The sequence below is a fragment of the Homarus americanus genome, unplaced genomic scaffold, assembly GCF_018991925.1.
Source record: "Homarus americanus isolate GMGI-L3 unplaced genomic scaffold, GMGI_Hamer_2.0 scaffold14467, whole genome shotgun sequence".
Taxonomy (NCBI): Eukaryota; Metazoa; Arthropoda; class Malacostraca; order Decapoda; family Nephropidae; genus Homarus; species Homarus americanus.
The window spans coordinates 9,567,580-9,589,906 of record NW_024733734.1 but is presented as its reverse complement, the minus strand read 5'-3'; the positions used below and the strand labels follow the sequence as shown (position 1 = coordinate 9,589,906).

At 36.5% G+C, this 22,327-nt stretch overlaps 1 protein-coding gene and 1 long non-coding RNA gene across 2 annotated transcripts in view; both read left to right on the top strand.

Annotated features, from left to right (window-relative positions):
* Nucleotides 1–1,591, top strand: part of LOC121870032 — a 36,417-nt gene extending 34,826 nt beyond the window's left edge. The window contains exons 5-6 of the long non-coding RNA XR_006089624.1: nucleotides 1–84; nucleotides 452–1,591. The exon at nucleotides 1–84 is cut by the window's left edge and continues 4 nt beyond it. This is a non-coding gene — a long non-coding RNA (uncharacterized LOC121870032). The remainder of the gene's footprint in view (nucleotides 85–451) is intronic.
* Nucleotides 1,592–13,533: 11,942 nt separating this feature from the next.
* Nucleotides 13,534–22,287, top strand: LOC121870031 (ubiquitin carboxyl-terminal hydrolase isozyme L5-like). The gene is made up of 7 exons (XM_042371768.1): nucleotides 13,534–13,684; nucleotides 18,032–18,095; nucleotides 18,334–18,439; nucleotides 19,652–19,839; nucleotides 20,358–20,555; nucleotides 21,300–21,399; nucleotides 21,559–22,287. Exons 1-7 carry the CDS (start codon nucleotides 13,606–13,608, stop codon nucleotides 21,817–21,819), a joined length of 996 nt encoding a protein of 331 aa, XP_042227702.1. The 5' UTR covers nucleotides 13,534–13,605; the 3' UTR covers nucleotides 21,820–22,287.
* Nucleotides 22,288–22,327: the final 40 nt, after the last annotated feature.

The window sequence follows — 22,327 nt, the reverse complement described above, 5'->3', positions numbered from 1 at the left end:
AGGGTCGCCGTGGTTGGTGGAGGAAAGCTGAGATATGTGGAACTATCCTTCAAGGCTCTAAACATGTCACACAGCTTCATGTTGGTTAGTATCCCTTCATGTTGGTTAGTATCCTTTATGTTGGTCAGTGTCCTTCATGTTGGTCAGTATCCCTTCATGTTTGGTCAGTATCCTTTATGTTGGTCAGTATCCCTTCATGTTGGCCAAGGATAATGCGATACTTGGTCACCCACGAAGGCTTAACATGCTAAGGAGAATAGTTATACAGGTCAGTAGCTAAACCCCTTTAGGATGATGGTTTAATCATATATATGGTAAAGGTTTAACTCTTTTAGGATGATAAGTTTAAACCATTGACTTCGAAGGGTTACAGTTTTGGTACCTCTTTAAAGCTTCTGTGTTCAGCTTACTCGCTACTAATCAAACCTGCTTCGTGTGTCTTCCCAAACAGCCCGTGATCTACCTGCTGACCTGGTACTAGGCGTGGATTTCCTGAAGAAGGCCCAAGTGCAGGTGAGCTTCCCGGAGAACGCCATCACCCTACCTAGCGGCAACCAGGAGACCAAAGTGTCCTTCCTCACCAGCAAGGAGATGAATCAACACCAGCGGCGCTCCTCTAACGCCGCCAACACCCCATCCAACAAGACCAGAGCATACTCTTCCAACTACTGACACGATCCCACGCCCGTAGAACCTCACCCGTCATAAAATTATTCACCTACATGTCTCTAACTTAGCTCCTCCCGTAACACCCAAACAGCCATCTTTATTAGAGTCCCCTTCATCATTGTGCTATATAACCTCAACTACCTAAAGTCATCACTTACAACATCAACTCTTTATTACCCTCAACTACTACTATTTAACAACCTTACCCTCGAGTCTTAACCTCCTCCTCCTCCTCCTCCTCCAATTACATATCCTTACCCCTTCTCCCTCCATTCAACAATTAGTATCTTCTTAAAATTAATTTTAAGCAATGTGTCAAAGTCTAGTTTCAATCTTGACCACTAGAGGGTGCTGAGGTCACTGATTGAAACCATAAGGATGGAAGGTGCTACATGTGGCCATCCTCTAAAGTCCTGGAGGAAACGTGGCTTTATAGATGCTGGTTAGAAAAAAAAATAAATAAAATGTGAAGAAATATTCCAAAAGGCATATTTAAACTCACTGGTGCAGAGAATATCTTCGTTATCATGTGCTGTGAATATCTTCGTTATCCGCGGTGCTGTGAATACCTTCGGATCCGCGGTGCTGTGAATATCTTGGTTATCCACGGTTGTTTTCCCAAGTCTTCACATCCTGAAATAAGTCAGAAATCAAAAACTTACCGACGAGAGAGAAAGCACGTGATGCCTGCAGTGATAATTAAAATAACATTAACAAATTCATAAATATAAACTATGGGTTAGTTTTTGGTGATAATGGACAACTGACTGTACAGAAAAATGTAAATAGTGTGTATAAATTACGGTAAAAAATGTATGTACTTACTGTATTTATATAAGTAATTCCTAACTTTATGTATTATCATCATCTAAATTTAAATTTTTCTGTTAACCAATATTAATAAATAACATAAAGTCTTAAATTTATCTTATATACCACAATAAAATATATAGTTAATTAGTTAGAGGAACCATTTTCGATAATACAGTTCTTTCACTGGTGCGTTTACAGGGCTGAATATAGGACGAGCCCTGTAAACGCACTATAGAAGGGGACTGTGCATCGGCCGTAAGGCACCCAAAGTCCATCCAGCTGTGAATAGGTACCCAACCTTATAACTGGGAAAAATTAAGGTGGTCGGGTGTAGTGCCGTTCACAGTGCCTCCTTCAGTGTAGGGAAAAGGTCTAGAATGATGTACAGTACCCGAAGAAAGAGGTACTGGATCCATTGACTGTTTCACCTGTCTGATAACAAAATAACAGCTGGTGATATTCCTGGTAGTATGGTGGGTACAGCTTTAAACCCACGAGAATATTTAGATACAGTCTTATCTATTATTACAGGTATTGTATATTCATTTTAAGGTACACCTTATAACCAACAAATCATCTGATCGGCACATCATCTGATCGGCACATCATCTGATCGACACATCTTCAATTACGAGAAATAGTCAACGTAAAACCTTGGAAATCAGAATCCTAAATGAATGGTACACATCAGTATGCAGGGTGATTGAAAGTCACTGTACATCTGTAATAACTAACAATTTAGTTGTTCCTTGCTGTACCTGCAGTGTCATCTACCTTGTTCTACTTAACAGTAAACATTGGGAACGGTATCCACTTCCAAATTTCACAACAACCATTTCGAATATTTACTGTAAGCAGAAAAAAGTAAATAACAATATGCTTAATTATTACAGATGCACAGGGGTCTTTTCTAACATCCTATACCATACACGAAATAAATAGGTTCTTGAATACTTTAAAGATTCATCCTTCAAGACAGAGAACCTGTTCCATGGAGTGTTGGATGAAAAACACTCGACAGGTAAGTTGATTCATTATCTGCTATAATACCTTAGTACAGTACCAATCTTAACCATGTCCTCTTAATTATTACATATTTATAGGTAAACACGTAGTAAATTTGATGAATGGACAGACTATTGACTTTGTCTCAGAATAAACTGGCATATTTATAGTTCCATTCAAGTTACTGCTTCAGCCTTACGTCGTCCACTGCATGACAGGTATTATCCACTTTACGTTAGATGAATGGATCGTAACAGCCATTAGCCCGAAGACTGATGACATCACTACTCAAATATTTATGTGGTGGGTCTCTGTGTGGTTGACTGGTCTACGGTAGGGCTGGGGTAAAGTCATACTTGGGACTTAAGCACAAGAGTATTCATGGTCACAATTATCGAATTTGTTTGGTCATTTATCACTTTAACTGGTGAATTGCCGATTGAAATACTTTATGTCGAAAGTTTCCTTTAAAGTCGGAACAAATTTGTTTGTCGTTTCAGGCAGTAACTCGTCTCAACGTGAGGAAAAAGTGCAATCAAAAACATTAAATAATCTACCCTACCAACCTTACCCTAACCTGGCATACGATTTAGGCTCGTAAGCCGATGTTTCCAGAATAATAATTTAAATAGTGAAATACATTAACAATTCCCTATAAAACTTAAGAAAGGAGAATGGTCTGGTACATAGCTTGGACCCGCCACTGTCTGGAGCCGTGAGTACTCCCACAACCACAAACACGAGCTGCTTTACACACACACATCACCTTCAGACACGACCACCTCCCCTGGGGTATAAACATTAGTCACTCAACCGGCTACAACTCCTTAGCAGCACAGACAGGGCTCAAGGGCGGAGAACTCACGCACCACAAGGACCAGTTAATGAACAGCACGGTTCACTACCAATGTAGCCAATGTGGGTAAATATATGCAATGAAGTCAATATTATCCTAGATGAATAAATCGGACTGTTAACCACTTCTCGATTATTATTGGGGCCAAAGTAAAAAAAATTGGAAACTTAATTTAATCTGAGTTGTGTTGTGTTAGGTTAGGTGAGGCTAGATTAGGTTAGTACATGCACTGATCTATTAACTCAGATTAAATTAAGTTCACCAATTTTTGTGACTTCGTGACACCAAATACTAGTCGAGGTTAGGTTAGGAAGTTAACATGCACTCGATCTATTAATCAGATTAAATTAAGTTTACCAATTTTTTGTGACACCAAATACTAGTCGAGAAGTGATTGGCAGTCCGATTTATTCATCTAGGACCATTATTTGACTTCATTCCGGCTATATTTGGCTACATTTGGGAACATTTGGGTAATTAGTCGGACCCCGAACAGCAGAACGAAACTGCCTCGTCTGTCTCTTTGTTTCTTCCCTGTGATGGGTTGAACTTTAGATTAGCTCAGACATATATACGAAGCACTATGAAGCAGTTCAACTCTTTAAAATACTGAAACATTACATAATAAAACAAACTACAGAATTTCACTGATTATAAATTATAATATGAAACCGTTAGGATACAGAAACGTGTCAAGCTATGTGAAGATTTACGAGACAGTAACCCTGCCCAGTATCCCAATTAGGGAAATATTAACTCTGATAATGCAGTCCTGGAAAGATTAACTTAACAGAATATTAACCTTACGTTATGGTATCCTGAAAAAACCTTAACCTAACATAATATTATACTAACACAACCTTAACTTATCATAACCTTAACCTAACCTTACCTGGCCTTTCCTTGAGTTATCATTTAATCTACTATAACATTAACAAATCACCATTTACACCACACGTCAATATTTATATTCGTTACATTGGTCACGCTATAAAGAGATACTCAACGATTAAGCCTTAGGGAAATTAATTAATATTTGGTAAAATTTTATTTTGTTTGATTTAAGACGTCCCTTACCACATTAAGATAGCCAAATTGGACCGAAAGGAAGTTAGGAAAGGTAGGGTTGGGTTAGGTTAAATGACCAAATTTAATAATAATTTAGGATTAGTGACATCAGCCTATATCAATCAACGAATGATGACAAATAATAACTGCCTAACTAATACTGTAGATGAAAGCTTATCTAGCCTTCAAGCACATATTCACTTACAAGGACGGCAATTTTTAGTGAAGATACCATAGTTCCCGCTTACCTTATCAGCGAGAGAAATGTAGTTTCAGACAAATCCATCCATCCAGACATTATGTACACCGAAAAAGCTCATTTACAAAAGTGTCCGTTCACAAATTCAACTTTTGGCTACTAGTAAAACACTATCCGTTATCCCACTTTTCTCTTACTATATATTGCATATATATCTGGTGTTAGAAGACCATTAAACCTTTAATTAACTTGAAACAGAGTGATTTATACCTGCCACACCAGCCGTTGTTCCCGCCTGCTCCTCCCAGCTGACGCCACATCAAGCAGTTACATTTTGAAATTTCATACAAACACAAAAGTTAATATATATTCAACTTTACCTTTAAAATCTGAACTTATCTGAATTTAATCTGGGTAACGTGGGTTTAAAATAAATATGATTATAATTACTCCGGTGACTCACTTGCGGAAAATGTTCCTAGCAGACATGTAAACAATAATAAGTTATTTGTTGGTCGTGTGTGAATAAGTTACCGATAACTTTCAAACATATAGTGTTTAAAAGCTTCATGAAGATCTCCATAACAGTTATTGGTCTATTTCTGAAGTATAGCACTACCTTTAAAGAAATGATGTAGATATATATTGTCATAATATCGTATATTTGAAAATTATCACTCACGATACCGTAGACTTGTAAAGCAGTTCCACTCTAGGAGGTTGACAACGTGGATTTTCTAAAATTTCATGTGTTTTTCCTAACGTGAATGTTTATTTGAAAATGTAAAAAGAACACTTAATTGCTGTATCGCTTGAGGTTCACTCAGAGCATGGATAACAGAAAAGAGAAACCACCAGATGAAGTAAGTGTGCCAGTGGACAAAGTAAAACCACCTGATCAAGTGGGGATGTTTTGCAGTAATATTAACAAGAGAAAACTGCCAGATCAAGAAGGAATATCAGTCAATAAAGTTACAAAAATAAAACCAACATTGCAAGTGATGGAGCATACCATTAATAATGAGAAGACGCCACTGTGGGATCAAAAGGAGCTTTCCAGTGATATTAAGGAGACGATACTTAGGGATCAAGCGAAGGAGTTTTACAGCGACGGGGAGGGGAGTAAATTGTGGGATGAGAATATTTTTTTTTCATATAAGGATGAGGAGACTAAACATTGTGGTCAAGGAAGAGAGTCTTCCGATGACGTTGAGGAGACTCAACATTGTGATCAAGGAAGAGAGTCTTTCGATGAGGTTGAGGAGACTCAACATTGTGGTCAAGGAAGAGAGTCTTTCGATGAGGTTGAGGAGACTAATCATTGTGATCAAGGAAGAGAGTCTTCCGATGAGGTTGAGGAGACTCAACATTGTGGTCAAGGAAGAGAGTCTTCCGATGAGGTTGAGGAGACTAATCATTGTGATCAAGGAAGAGAGTCTTCCGATGAGGTTGAGGAGACTAAACATTGTGATCAAGGAAGAGAGTCTTCCAGTCACGATATAAAGGCGACGCCTCGGGATCAGGAAATAGACTCTTCCGGTGGGGGTGAAAAGATGAAACCATGGGACCAGGAAATGGAGTTTTCCTATAATGTTAAGACGACGACCCCATGGGTTCAAGAAACAGAGTCTTCCAGCGAGGATGAAAACACGACAGCATGGAAGTTCTTCACTAAGGATGAAAAGGCAACGCAATATCAAGGAGGGAAACCTTATATAAAGGACAAGGAGACGTTATCAAAGTGTTTCGAGGACAAGGAGGCAGCACCATTGAAGTCTTCCAGTGAAGATGAGGACATAAAACTTCCTGATCAAATGAAGATGCCTATGATTGGCATGAATATAATACGGGTAAGTTTAAGATGGTGAATTTGTTGTCTGGGTTATGGTGGTAGATTAGTACTGTCACGTCGCACTCGCCGTTGCTCATTTTTCGATGCAGAAATTTAGCTGGAATTATATTTTAAAGACAAAATGTAAATTATAAATACAGGGTATGCATTAGTTTATTTATATTTAGATCAGAAGACAGTTTATTTCCATAGTGTGTTTTCATTCAAAGGATAAAGTGCCTTTGAAGAATGTGGTTATCTTTCGATTATATGTACAGGTTCCTTGAAGCAGTGGCCCTTTTCAAAACGAAGGCATTTCTCATTGAATAATCGTAGAATAGTATCCAATTCAGTACGTAATTGTTTTCTAAATATACAATTGTCATTGTACTGCGTGGAATTATAACGTGAGATAGGCAACTTACAGACCCCTTTAGTTCACTTAATTTGTATGTAAGATTAGATGACGGAGAACTTGATACGGGATAATTGTTCTAGATTGAATTTGTATTGGATAAATATCATGACTCCCAGGATATATGCTAGATCAAGGTACTATAGAAGATGTTATAATGTTATCACTGTGCTTCAACAACTAAGAACTTTAAGTGCATAAGGTTAGTAATTACACCATTCCAACAACTCTTATATAATCATGAAGGATAGAACTAACTCTGTGGATGCACTTGTTAGAATAAGGTCATTTGAAAAGGGAGAAATAAAGCCTCGTTTGTGTAGACTCGCATTATATATACTAGCTGAAAAGGAAGCTCAGTGGGATGAGTTATCTTAGCCTAATTGACCGGACAAAAATTTTAAATCGCAGTTTTGGGGAATTTAAATTTTGGAAGATTCTAACCCATATGAACAAATTTAACCTAACCTAACCAATGTAGAGGCTCGTATAGTACTTCCTAAGTCAAAATACTCCTGAAAAAAATGTATATATCCTACCCATTATGCCGAGACTGCCCTGCCAATAGCTCGAGATAAATTAAAATTCTGGTTCTTATCGTCGCCATACTGGTACTTACCAGCGGTTACTTTACACTAAAATAATAAATGTTAGAAAAAGTCAGTCTTGGCTCGGAAAAAAGTCATAGGTTATATAGAAACAACTTTTAAATAGCCTAAACAGATTAGAATAGGTTTGTGACTTTTACGACATTTGGTACATTACATTCTGGTTGGTCTTGTCTGGTTTCATTAATTGAGTGTGTTCCTTTACAGAGTCACGGACACTTTGATAGGCAGCTGATAGACACCTTCAAGTTTGGACACCGCCACATTGAGATTCCTATTAAAGGCAACCTGTCCGAAAAAGTGGTGACCTGCCTATTCAATTTCTGCCTCAAACGCCATCTGTATTTGGATCGGTTTTTCCTATCTACGTCGGTAAGGCCAATAATTTGGTTCTTGTTTAATTTGTTTCATTGTTTTGATTTCTTTTTTGTTCTTTTTTTTAATACAGCTCATATTTTTGGCCGATATTAAATAAACCATCACACACCAAAAAATATATATATTTCTTTATTTATTTATTTTGTTTTACAGATACCTGTGCCTAAAGACCCACAGGAAACGCTGGATGATATTAGACATTTATATACACGTTTAGGCAACCATCCAGTTGATGTCCTCTTCCTGGAAAATCCTGTTGGTCTTCAAGGTGAGTGTGTAGCAGGGTAAGTGCCGTGTACTTGTGTCCCTGTAACTCTTATTTTCCCTCCTCGTTTCCTTCCTGTTCGTCTTATTATTATGATTATTATTGTATCATTATTAGTTTCTCTTATTATTATACCTCCATAGGGAAAACCATTAATTTTATTTTTATTATTATCACTGTTTTCTCTTGTCTCACAGGATCAGACCCCAAGGCCATTTTCCACAAGAACTTCGACGGCACGTACCCCGAGTTCATCTCAGACAATGACATATACCAGCGCAACGAGGATAGCACTCTTTTGGTCACACCCACGATAAAGCAGAACCTGTGGGGGGTGTGGCGCTTCCTGGAGACTGAGGTGAGTTATTGCAGGGGTGTGAGACTTGTAAGTTTCTAAAGAGCTGTATACTGTATGGCGCCTCATTAAGACCAAGTTGTGTTGTTTAGTGGGAGTATCGCTTTCTGGTGATGAATTGGGTGCATGTCTGTATTTTGACGTGTTATATTATGTTAAGGTATACCATGATCGACTGATTTGCATACATTCTTTAAAACATCTTGTATTTGCATGACTTTGATAGACAATTATGTTCGCATACACCTGTACTGTATGTTGTAATATGTTATATCTCTTTGATTGTAAGTTTTCATATTTGTAGTGCCTGGTGGTTAACACTTATGTCTATGTGTGTGTTTAGTATACTCAGAGCTCAGTGTTTTTTATGTTTTAATGTGACATATCTTTTGCAGGTCGTGGAAGCCAAAATGGTACGTCATCTTGGGTTACGAAATTTCACACAACTGCAGATCCTGAAACTCCTCAGAGGTGAGTGTATAACAATAGAAGCACCTAAGTAAACACTCCCAAACAGAACCACCTGTGTTAATAGCTGAAGTAGTAGAAAATCTTGTTATTAATTCAACACTTAGGAGTACTTATATTAATATGTCATACAGGTAAAGTTTGTAAACACACGAAGACATTAGTACACGTTATATTTCAGAGGTGAAGGTGTGGCCGCGAGTCATACAGACGGAGATTAATCTGTACAACATGAGGGAGGATCTCCGTATGATGTGCAAGAGGCTCAATATTACTGTATGTGCAATCCATCCCTTTGGAAACCCACATTATGTTTCCAAGTAAGTAATGTGTATCATTGAGTGAGGTAGAAAAAAGAATGAATGAGCAGGAGAAGGTTAGAGGCAGAGAAGAATGATATTCCCTCATTCACACAACCATTCATTTGGGAATTCTTTCTTCATGCCGTGATGCATCTGTCCTGCTACATTTAGTTTTAATCACGAAGAATTGGGATTGGTGATTTAGATTAATTGTTCAACTTTGTAGAAAACTAGAAAGATTGTTAAAGATATAAAGATAAATCTAGCTTACATGATCTGGGAGGTGAAAAAACTACATACTGGAGTTCAATTCTGCTTGGAGTGGTGTCTTTTTTACTGTCACAGGACAGACACCTAATTAAATTACTTGTTACATGGTTACAGAAAGGCCAAACCCATCCTGAAGGAGAACAAGCTGGTGATGAGGTTGGCAGATCTTCAGGATGTTGACGCCAAGATGATCATAATGCGACACCTCTACCAAAGCAAGATCCCTGTGGTGTTTGATAATTGGAAGCTTCCTGGAGCAGGCTGGATGTTCCAGGTACAGTATATAGTAATCATTTTACCTGTAAAGTGATGTGATGTGTACAGTGGGGTGAGGGAGAATATGGTGGGAAGGAAACTGAGTCACTCAAATCAGAATTACCCCACACAGGCAAAACACGACGTAAGGGGACCTAGATAGAGAAATTCACGCTTATTTATCTTATTCTATAAAGTCATTAACCTTACCACCTACAACAGATTATTATTATTATTATTATTAGTAGTAGTAGTCTTAAAATAAGCTTGGCGCCCTTTCATGTATCACATATGGTTTGCAGAACATAAAGAATTTTGCACTGACCGGGAACCAAATGGCAAGATTGAATAAACTGGAGGCAGAACACCATCGAATTCGTCCCAGGAAAATCAAGACGATATTACCAGGAATATTGTAAGTTACATAGTTTATAATATTTGTAATATAGCTAGATCATACGTGTGAAGATTGTTGACCCTGTATATTATATAACATTTTTATATCACTATATATAGTATATGTAATGTTTGGAGACCATATACAGTACATATTATACAGCACGTAACACTTGCTCCAAATCCTATCATTAGGCCTACGATTTTCTGTTAAACATGACACAACGGACGAAAGATTTTGACAACCTTACCTAGACAACAGGAGTCGTAGTGTTCATTTTGAAATTCATCCAACCACTACATAAGGATACTTTTTGGAGCCTGCACCGGGTATATGTTTTAGCTATAGTAAGCTGTCAAGAAAATCATCAAGTATTTTTACTTTTCACAGATCATCTTGTATAGTGGAAGCAAGTAACCTCATTCACCACAGTTCACAGATGTTTGTTTAGTAAAAAAAAAGGATATAAGTTCACCTTTGACTCATTATGAACATATATATCTAATTTAACATAACTTAACTCCCAGGTAGCATTAGGGTGTTTAATCATCTACTATAGCTACCTGGTTTACCCTTTGTTTGTCTTCGTGTTGAAAAGTGAGATGATAAACGCGTGTATTTTTATATTAACTCCTAATTTTCTTCAGAACTGACAGAGACGCACTGTGGCCATTTTGTTTTCTGAGGGGTGGTGGCCAGCATGGTCGAGAGGGAGAGCGTACTAAGGAGGAACTCAAAAGGAGAAAGTTACTTCAGAAGTTGGAGAAAGAGGCAAAAAGGGGCCTTAATAGGAAACAGGAAGTATTGGTAGCAACCATTAAGAACGCATTGAAAGAAAAAGCCACAAAATGTCTCAAAGGAGAGAAATCACCTAAGTTAGGGAAAAATGCACGAGTGAAAGATCCCCTAAATTCGAAGAAAATGCAAGATGGAGCAGAAGTCCCTCGCAGAAAATATGTACGCAAAAACGCGAAAGTTCCCCCAGAATGTGGTGAGATGCGTCAGAGTGTGCAAGAAGACCCGAAATTTTGAAGAAAGATTCGCAGAAATATGGAAAAAAAATAAAAAAATGTAAAAAAGAAAGAGGAGCCAGTGAATTCAGACTCTAAATTGTGATAATAATAACACAGGGAAAAGAAGAGAAATACTGGGGGGAAAAAAACGAAATTTACCTGGCCACGGTTTTTACATGAATTCTTGATTAACTAACGTTTCCTCTTCAGAGTAAAGAAGAAATTAAAATATCTTTGATACAAACTGGTTAGCTACAAGCTTCTCAGTCACTGACCTGAAAACTTCATTATACTTGCTGGTGGATCAGAAAAGTTCTTACAGTAGGTAATTTATCAGAGTGAGTAGAGGAGGTGGAGTTACCTTTCGGGACCAGGAAACAACGTATTTTCTGTCCACATAAAGTAACCATTTTTTTTTTTTAATGGAGTGGAAATGTTTTTAATTTTATATACAATAATCATTTTCAGTATACCATTTTGTATTGGACATACATATATAATTGGTTTTTGTTTTATTTGTTTATATCATGTGTGAATAAAGAGGATGTTAGTTATTAGTCACCACAGCAGGTTATATCACACATTGTTCAGGAACTTTGGAATTGAAATTGCTAGAGTTATAAGGAATGTGTTCCTAATATAGTTTAACAAGTTACCCCGAGATTTAGTTCATCTTATAGTTACGTACAGTTTGGCGACATACCGCTAGTTAAAGACAACCCGGATAGATTTTATTATCCACTTATTCTATAATTTATGTTATTATGGTGGTGAATTTCCATGAGAAACATGGAAAATGTTTAATTTCATCCCCAGATAAAATCTCCGTGTTGTTAACATGCCGTAACATAGAAACCAGATTCAAATTATTTTTACGTAAACGTCTCCTTGAAGCAATAGTCTTTTTCTATAAGTTAAATATAAGGATGTATACTTCAAGTATATAATATATACCATCTATAATATAGCAATGGTTGTAAAGATTTACTGTATAATGAAGAGTTCTGATTTATTAATATATACTGTACTTTGTTTTTTAATATGGAATTATACTGCATTCTCATTTGATGTGATTATATCCTTTCACTTCATTTACCGGGACAACATTTTAAGGATAATGTTTTTGATAAAAACTAATTAATGAAAGGGATAGAATCACTTTTTTGGAGAGCTGTTGAATTCTTGGAATAATCTACCTGATAATGTTGTGATGGCATCTAGTGTGAGTTGACAGATTTTACCAACACTGACTCAGGTACAGGATACATTCTGTAGCCAGGTCATGCCCATTACCTGCCAACAGTGTGTAACAGCGAATACAGATATACTGTACTGCATACTTTTTGTAATTTTATAAATATGTATTTTACTTTACTTTATTCTCTTCAAATTGATGATGAACTGTCGATAAATTGACAAATGTTGGTCATGAAATAAAATCAGCTGTACTTTATGTTTTTAACAATGACCCAATTCAATATTATAAGTGATTATCGAGTGTATAGAAAATATATCGGAAACAATTCCAGCGCGAGGCTTGTAATAGTGGTCGGAATTGTTCTAAATGGTTTAACACGAAGCATCTTCTATCTGGCAAAATATAGAACATCCAACACAATGAATTTTCCAAGATGACAGACCTGTGAGTTATGTTTTATTACTTCCTGTGGAATTAATATCTGTCTGACATGCCAAATGTGCTGGGTGCTATATCTAGTGTCACGGGCCATAGGGATAATGACAAGTAATATTTCAAAATAATTAACTGACTTTTGATATATATGACTGTATTGTTTGTCATTAAATCCTGATAGCTCTTCGAGGGAAAAATAAAACTTTAAAATTATTGCTTTGTTTCATGGCTATATTTAGTGAAAATGAATCATCCAGTTTCATTCTTAACCTCAGTGACTGAAGTACACTACTTTATACATGTCATCCACATAAAACTATTTTGTATAGTTGAATTCTAATATTGAACAGAAATAATCTTATTATTTCTATACGTTACAAAATTTACTATGAATACTTGCACTAATGCGTTATTTTTAATAGAGTTTCGTGACGTCACAAATCCTCCCCGGAGTCATTACAGGGTATATCAAAGTTATAACATCTGATTTTTCTGATGCAGTACAATAACTACATAAAGCATGACTGTAATTATTCCATATATATGAGATAGTGTAGATAAATTCACTTATATATCATACTTTAACATTCGCTTAACCAGAACTAAAAGTGAGATATTTACTGAATCCTTATCCACTTTACCACTTGTCAGTTTTTTGTAGATTTGTTTTAATATGATAACAGTGATCAATAATATATATAGTATAAAATATAATAAAATCTGGGTTTATTGCGTATACGGATCCGAAAGGTTGAAGGGTTCGTTAGACAGGAGAGAAGCATCAACCAACAGCTGCACAATCATCATGGTGGTGTCTGACGCTGGTAACTGGTGCCTCATTGAGAGTGATCCTGGGGTCTTCACCGATCTCATACACAAATTTGGTAAGTTTTAACGTATACATATGTCTGTGAAGGATAGATTATGGTAAAAGATAAATGTCGAATAATACCATGCTTGTTAGAGATGGCTTCTCTCTCTTTGGGTAAATCTGATCTCATGATTCATTTTAGTCTAGTGTTGGTTGTTGTGATGTAAAATATTTATAAGCCGTTTATATAGCGTTAATTTATTGGCAACCACTTGTGCTTTCTCTGGAATATTATTTAAATTAGGCAGCCTTAGGTGAAGTGAGTTCAGTGACCATATTTACAGTACAATATTTGTTAGCAGTCCGACTAATTACCCAAATATAGCCGGAATGAAGTCAAATAATGGTCCTACATGAATAAATCGGACTGCCAATCACTTCTCGACTAGCATTTGGTGTCACAAAGTCACAAAAAAAAATTGGAAAACTTACTTTAATCTGAGTTAATAGATCGCGTGCATGTACCTAACCTAACCTCGACTAGTATTTGGTGTCACGAAGTCACAAAAATTGGAAAACTTACTTTAATCTGAGTTAATAGATCGCGTGCATGTACCGACGGAGCGAGGAATTACCCAAATGTAGCCGAAATGAAGTCAAATGATGGTCGTACAAGCGTAATTCGGGCTGTGAATCACTTCTTGATTATTATTTGGTGTCATAAAGTAAAAAAAAAATTGGTAAACTTAATTTAATCTGAGTTGTGTTGGGTTAGGTTAGGTTAGGTACGGTACATGCACTTGATCTATTAACTCAGATTAAATTAAGTTTTCCAATTTTTTGTGACTTTCTGACACCAAATACTAGTCGAGAAGTGATTGGCAGTCCGATTTATTCATCTAGGACCATTATTTGACTTCATTCCGGCTATATTTGGCTACATTTGGGTACATTTGGGTAATTAGTCGGACCCTTTGTTAGGGTAAGACTATAATGCACTGTAATGTTGACCTCAATGGCCGTCTTATGCTTTGTTTTTGAGCTTCTGTGTGAAGTTCATTATAGTTCTTAATATAACCTACCAACCTAACCTAATTAAATATTTTTTTTAAACAAAAACGTTTCATATAAGCAATACACACTGTGGCTCTGCCTGTGTTTATAGTATTCCTACATTTGATTATGATAAAATTGTAGGCTAGGGGATCATGCGTAATTTACACTTGTAAAATACCTGTACATGTACAAAAGCTAAAATAGCTATCTGGGCATACTTTGTGGGAACAATATGAGACCATGGACGATAAATTTTGGTATATGAAGGCTGTCACTAGTCACACGTAAAATTCCGGAGCATATCGACCCCCACCTGCACAGATAGTTGTCTTAGCTACTGTACCTATAAATATTCATTACCATAATACTGATGAAGGTTGTGTACTTTAACCATCAACATAAAGATTTTTTTACACAAATAATGCTTTCTTACCTCATGAAAATCTCAAAAAAAAGGAGGAAAAGGAATTTTTAAACTGTTGATTTTAAATTTTGTCCATTCCTGACAGTTATACACCCTTGTGCTAAACGCCATATCCATACCTAATGTAGGTTAGGTTAGATAGATTAGGTTAAGTTGGGTAGGTTATGTTTGCTCATTTTATGTCTGTTAAATCATAAACAGTATACCAGTATATAATGTAGCTGGTAAACCATTCCTCTGTTCTAACGTTTCTGTGGTTGTAATTAAATGGTGAGGCTTGTTAGGCCATAGTGTGCGGCCGTACTAAATTAACAGGAAATATATATCCATGGAAGAAAACTTATGTCTTACCTTGAGAATGAAGCAAATCCGCGTAATACTTTAGACTTCAGACTCGTGGGAAGGAGCAAGTATAGGGAACTTTTTTATAGAAGAAAACTTATTTCTTACTTCATGAATAGAATGAAATGGTTGGAGGAATTACAAATTTCTGACTTATGGTTTTCTGATGTTTTCATAAATACACTTCTCGGCGATGTGGGAGCTATCAGGGAAGCTGCCATTACTTGTGTATGCCAAGAGTCAAACAAATTTTCATTGATATTAACACTTCTGGTAAACAAAATCTGGCAGCAGTTTACACCATTTATGTCAAATAAGTTAAATTACCTGTACTGTATTTTGTAAACACCAGGAAATGATTTAGGCATGAAGCACTAAATTTTAATGCAGTTTTTCCTGCTGAATACAGTGGTGGTGATAAAAGTTTGGGGAAATATAGAAATCTGAGTTATGACCCTTTCTACCCTGCCAATCTGACATTACCAATGGAGGGCAAGGCTTCAAAGGAGAGGAAAAATATTGAATTAGAATGCAGTAATATCACCGTTAGTCGGAATCCTTCAAACCCGGAGCCCTACGATAGCTGGAATTGAAATTTTCTCGGAAAATCGTTCCCAAAGCCAGAATTTTCTGGAAAATTCTGGTTTTGAGAACGAATTTCCGAGGGGCACATTTTCTGGAATATTCTGATAAAATTTTTACCGGTACCTGGAAAATTCCGGAGATGGGGGGAGTTTTTTTTTTCAGGTTTGAGAGTTGAAAATCGGGCACATTTTCAGGAGATTCTGGATAAATTTTCCAGTATACACAGAAAATTCTGAAAAATTCCTGGGATGGGGGATATTTTTCTGGCTTTGAAAGAGTCGTTTCGTTACTCGAAAATCTCTCATTCCCGGAATTGCTCTGCACCAATTGTTCTGGCTAACGGAGATATCACTGTACAGTACTTCTAAATTGACTCGTATCTCCATCCCTGCGTTGTCTGCAGGGAAGGTGGTGATGTCATTGCAAATGGCAGCCCTGTTTCTAGAGATATAAATTTATCTTGACTATAATAGCAGGACTTTTAAACTTTTTTTACAAATCATGGTAAATTTTTACTTGGGGTTGACCAATATGTTTTTCCAGTGTATTTTGGTGTGTTTAAACGAATCTGACCTTCATTTTTGGCAGAAATTGCTAGAATGAATGAGGCTGGAGAGGGATATAGGCAGAGAAGAATGATATTCCCTCATGCACACACCATTCGTTTGGGAATCCTTTCTTCATGCCGTGATGTATCTGTCCTGAGACATATAGCTTTAATTACGAAGGGGTCCGCCCCCTAGCCGTGGGCAGACCCTCGGTAGGCCTAGCTTAAACTAACATAAATGTTTCAGTAGTTGACAACTTTGGGCGCGACATGTCTGAAAGTACAATACCTTAGTTAGAAGTGGAAGGACCAGGGATACATAAGAAATGGATAGAATAATCGTCTTTCTCGTAAAACTCGGTAATAAACTTAAAATAATCGTAGGAGCACAAACGACAACCAACCTCCACCACGGCCATTGTGAAACTGGTCAATGAAATTAAGATCATACCCAGGCTGCTTCCTTTGAGAAGAATCAAATATGATTGGTTGAAAAAAATTCGCGTGATGAAATCGATATCTCATTGGTCACGACTGGATGACGTCAGTCAATATTGCGCAGATAATATCTCCTCACAGATGAAGACTGAAAACTACCCAAAATCAATTGAATTTAATTGTTGCTATTATCTATTTTCACCATGTATACAGCTCCTCCCCGACTTACGATGGGGTTAGGGACCCAAATCCAGGTCATAAGTCGAAAATGTTTAAATAATACATAGAAAATCTAAAATGGGTGTCTCTTTTTCTTCTCAGCACCACAAAACTCACTTTTAAGCTTGCCAGCTATTTTAAAGTGAATTACAAACGAAATTTTTGTCAGTACACAGCTCAATCACTGACGTTGGGACTCGAAAATACGTAATTTGACAAAATTTTGGTACGACTGAGGCGGTCGTAAGTCGGGGAAGAGCTGTGTATGGGGTTCAAAATGCTCAGAATAGGGAGATCTAAATGTTTCAGTTGTTTATAACTTTTGGGGGCACAATGTCCAAAAGCAAAATAATACCCAAATTATATACAGTATACCTTATCACTCTACGAACATGGCAGAGTGTATTTCTTGTGTTTACCCAGAACCAACTCGTCCATTACTGTAAACTTAGTGAATATCATGTTCTAGATATACTGTGCTATATTGTATGAATGATAATAGCAGTGCCTAAGATAGAACTGTAACACCTGCACTACAAGAAACATGCTTGCCTTTAGAATTTCTTTTCATTTTTTTATTTATAGGAAAATTGTCTGAATGTATAGAAGGAAGTTGTTGTAATTATTAATACCCATCCTTCAGAATATACTGTATGCCTGTACTGTATATGTATACAGTAGTGTGGGGGTTAGAAAAATTATCAGTATATTTTCTACATGTCAGTTTTCAGGATTTTATTATTATTATTATTATCTGCTCTTGCTCTGACAAATTGATTTTGTATTGATGAAAACAATTTTCTTTTCAGGTGTGAAAGGTGTCCAGGTGGAAGAAATATGGAGTTTAGATGACGACTCCTTTATAAACCTCAAGTATGTGTACATATATTGTTTTCACACCTTGTACAGTACAGTAGTTTGTTAGTCATAAAATATTTGAGTTATTTATCTCATTGTCTTCACTGTTTTCTATACATTCTTTCACATTACATTAACTAGGGACTGTGAGGTGTGTGTGATGTTAAATTTTCCAAAAGTTTGATAACTCTTTTTCTGTCTACATTATAACAGCTCAACATTGTGAATATTAAAAATGTGTGGTGTTCTTCAGGCCTGTGCACGGTCTCATCTTTCTGTTCAAATGGCAGCAAGAGGAGCAGCCTTCTGGTACAGTTGTTCAGGATAATCGGTTGGATAAAATCTTCTTTGCAAAACAGGTCGGTAATTACCAAATGTTATTGTCTTGATAGACATACAGGGTATATATTTTTGTACAGTCACTGACAAAAGTTCACGTCCCATGATGAAACTGAGTCGTGGGAATGAGTCTCCGAACTGACTTACCCTGACTGTCATCTGGTGCGAGTGTAGTTTCTATCTCACCTTGGGTCGATGCTGCTGCGGTGCAGGAGGGGGCGAACTTTTGGACCCCGACTGTTCAGTTGTCTGTTCAGTAATTTATAGGTAATTAGAGGCTCTCTGTGAACTAGTTTACAGGTCCATAATATACAGGTATACATGTACCTGTACTGTACAGTCAATATAAAATTGTGTTGACCACCTTACTGTGCATACCAACAAGAAATACTGTGCAAAAACTTTAAATATCCACCCCCAGTCCAGTACCTGTGTTTACCAGAGTCAGTCTGTTGTTATCGTTCTTTTTCTATTCCACTGAGCTTGCTGGTGATTGCTACTTATTTAATGACTGTACCTCGATTTATGGTAATTTTATGATGGTAAATACTTTAATCTACCCAACTTTGTATTTTCTTATAATTTTTTGTTTTGTTTTCTAATACAGTATATAGAATTTTTGGGGGGTGGAAAACATATTAACTTTAATACCCTAAAGAATATGAACATTTGATATTTTTCTAGCAGTTTGGCTGGCTATAGTATGGTGTAACAAATTTTTTTCCAAGCCACAAGGATATTATGATTCCCACTCCATACTTGACAGAACTCTCCAGTAATTTTTTGCAATACAGTACACTGTTTCAAGGGATTTACCTCATTTATAGATGCCAGGAAAGCAAGTGAAATGAGCAACAGCAATACCCCTAGTGGTAAGCAACTCATTGAAGCCATCACTTTAGTAAGTATGGTGCATTGAGGCTGACAAAAATCACATTAGCCTTTAGGATTATCTTCTTTGATTCGCTGTTATTAAACAAATACTATATACAATATGGTCCAGGGAGTTAAACAATGCTTCCATAAATCAAGTTACAATATAGTACACCTGTTTGTTTAAAGGATGTGAGACAACAGATGATAGTACTGTACAGGGATAAGCTGTGACTGGGGTTTTGATAATTTCCTGATCTCAGTTCTTTAGTAAATAAGTTTTGAAGATTATGAATCCTGTTTTCAATGTTTCGGTGATATTCAATGATAAAGTATTGAGATGACCTTATTTTTTCCAGATGATAAACAATGCCTGTGCCACACAAGCAATCCTATCAATATTGCTCAACTCAAAGCATGTGGACCTACAGCTGGGATCTACACTCAGTGAATTTAAAGAATTCACCCAGACCTTTGATGCTCACATGAAAGGCTTAGCACTTTCCAATTCAGATACTATCCGCAATGTTCACAACTCTTTTGCCAGGTAATTTAATGTGGTCCTAAAGTTTGCTCGTTAACACCTGGTGCTTCTTGAGTTCGTCCAGATGTGAATGGGTTCCTGACTTTACAGTTGGGCACACTACCTCCCAATGTGCCAAAGTGTAGTTCTCAGTATGCTGTAACTGTAGTGTGTCACACCGGTCTTCCCAGTCTTCTTTGCAGTGAAAATATACCTTTCTAGTAGTACACCTTTCTGAGTTTGAAGGGCAGGGTTGACAAGTAGTATTTTATTTTATCACCCAGTTTAGTTAAAAAGAAATCCCTCTTGCTTTTCCGTGCTGAGGTAAGGTTTTTTCTTTTCACTTGTATCCTTGTAGTCAAACCAAAATTTAACATTCTTCAATGGCTGTCTCAGAATGTGTTATGTCTTTAAAGACTTGAAGATGTTGACATGGTTAAGAATCAACATTTATAAAAAAGTCTGTTCCATGGTTTGGCTTAAAGACAAAAGAGTTACACTTATAAAGAGAAAGTCATCTAACACCAAAAATTTTCTTCTAGGCAAACTCTCTTTGAATTTGACAAACAGCAGCCCTCTGAAGATGATGATGTGTTTCATTTTGTGGGTTATATTCCCATTGAAGGCCGCCTCTATGAACTGGATGGCCTCAAGGATGGACCAATAGATCTGGGTCCCATACCTCCTGGTACAGATTGGCTCACAGTTGTACAGCCTGTTATTCAGCGAAGAATTCAAAAGTAAGTTTGCTTTTTACATTTCTTCTACCAGCAGGTGTTATTGTTATGTATTAATGAAAACAAATTATTAAAGGTTTTTCTTGCCAGGTTCCTAATTCTAGTGTGGTACAGTAACCTAAACTCACTTTTGAGAGACTCAGAATCCTGGGTTCCTGAATGCCCTGCACAATGTATCAATTCATATGATGAGTAGATGCATGTTAAACAATGGTGCAGTTGAGTGCAGGTCTTTTAATATGAACCAAAACTTTGATATAAAATTAAGGGATCCAAGATGCCACTTAGACCAAAATTTGAATGGGCTCTGGTATTTAACATGAATGGAGAATGGCACCCTTGTGACCCTTCATTCCCTATTAAAGACCAACTATAGTTTCAAACTTGGTAATACAATAAATCAGATTTTGTTTATGAAGTTAACTAGATGTGATGCAAAGTAATTTCAACACAATGATAGCCTAATAAGAATTAAATCATGTTAAGGATCAGGAGTGTATTATATAAACTAACGTTGACCACAGCCTAATAAGAATTAAATCATGTTAAGGATCAGGAGTGTATTATATAAACTAACGTTGACCACAGATTCTGATGTAGTCCAAAAATGTTAAGTCACCGTGTACAGTAATTTACACACTAAAAACTGTTTTAGCCTTGATCTTTAATAACCTTTTAGGTTCCTGTTGGTAATTTTCAAAACTATTTTATGTTTAAGAGTTAAAATGGAATACTTTTCTTTTTCAGATATAGTGAAGGTGAAATTCACTTTAATCTCATGGCTATTGTTAGTGACCGCAAAATGGTTATTGAAAGGAGTATCACACAGTTGCAGAGAGAAATTGAGGTAAACTTTCTTATTAGTTTTACTGTTTGTAAGGAAATTAAATTGTGACTTTGTATTGTTAAACACTTTGTCTTATTTGTTATCATGATTTTTTTCTCACTGTTTTTAAGTGTGATAAAAATTGCACCAAGATTTAATAATTGAAATTTGTATTCTTAGGAAAGTGAAGGAGACACGTCCAGTCAAGAGGAGGAGTTGGCACGTCTTCGAGTAACCCTTGAAACTGAAGAAACCAAGCGAACCCGGTGGCAAATTGAGAATATCCGCCGGAAACACAATTACCTACCACTCATTGTTAATATGATGAAGATATTGGCAGAGGAAGGAAAGTTGTTACCTATCTACCACAATGCACGGGAAAAGGCACGAGCACGGCATGAAAAATCTAAAGAAAAGTCAAAAGAAAAGAGCAGTGCTTGACAGGGAACAACAGAAAAAGTAACGCATCGAAACTGGGAGCAAATATTAATTGTGGAGCAAGAAGTATAGGTGTTGGTCATTACTCTATACTTTCCATCTTGTTTTAAAATGTAAAATCCAGTTCCAAAATATGTCTTTTTCTCAAAACATCTGTTGAATGCTTAAGACTGTCAGTTTTGTACATGTTTCACCAGTCATTGGTTCTTTAAAATACTCCTGGACCCCTAAATTATTGTTGTTAATGGGCGATTTCTTATGGGTCCTTTTAACTTATACAGTAAATTGGTTTAAAATTATCTAGTGTGTGGAAAGGTTTTGTGCTGTTCAAATGAATTGTATTGGTTTTCTTGTGAATGTATAAATGCATAATTTAAAAAAAGATATATTTTAACGTTGCTATTTGTCATTTTAAATTATAAAACTTGTACAATTTCCTCAATAAAACCATATAATATGGTAAATGAAGAATCTGGTGGTGGTCAATATTATCCTAATGTCAGTATTCTTT

Bases quoted from the DNA above. Each gene is read 5' to 3' on its own strand.
- LOC121870031 (XM_042371768.1), top strand. From the start codon at position 13,606: ATGGTGGTGTCTGACGCTGGTAACTGGTGCCTCATTGAGAGTGATCCT. The intron at 13,685-18,031 runs GTAAGTTTTAAC...TTTTCTTTTCAG, and splicing joins CGATCTCATACACAAATTTG to GTGTGAAAGGTGTCCAGGTG. The intron at 19,840-20,357 runs GTAATTTAATGT...ATTTTCTTCTAG, and splicing joins GTTCACAACTCTTTTGCCAG to GCAAACTCTCTTTGAATTTG.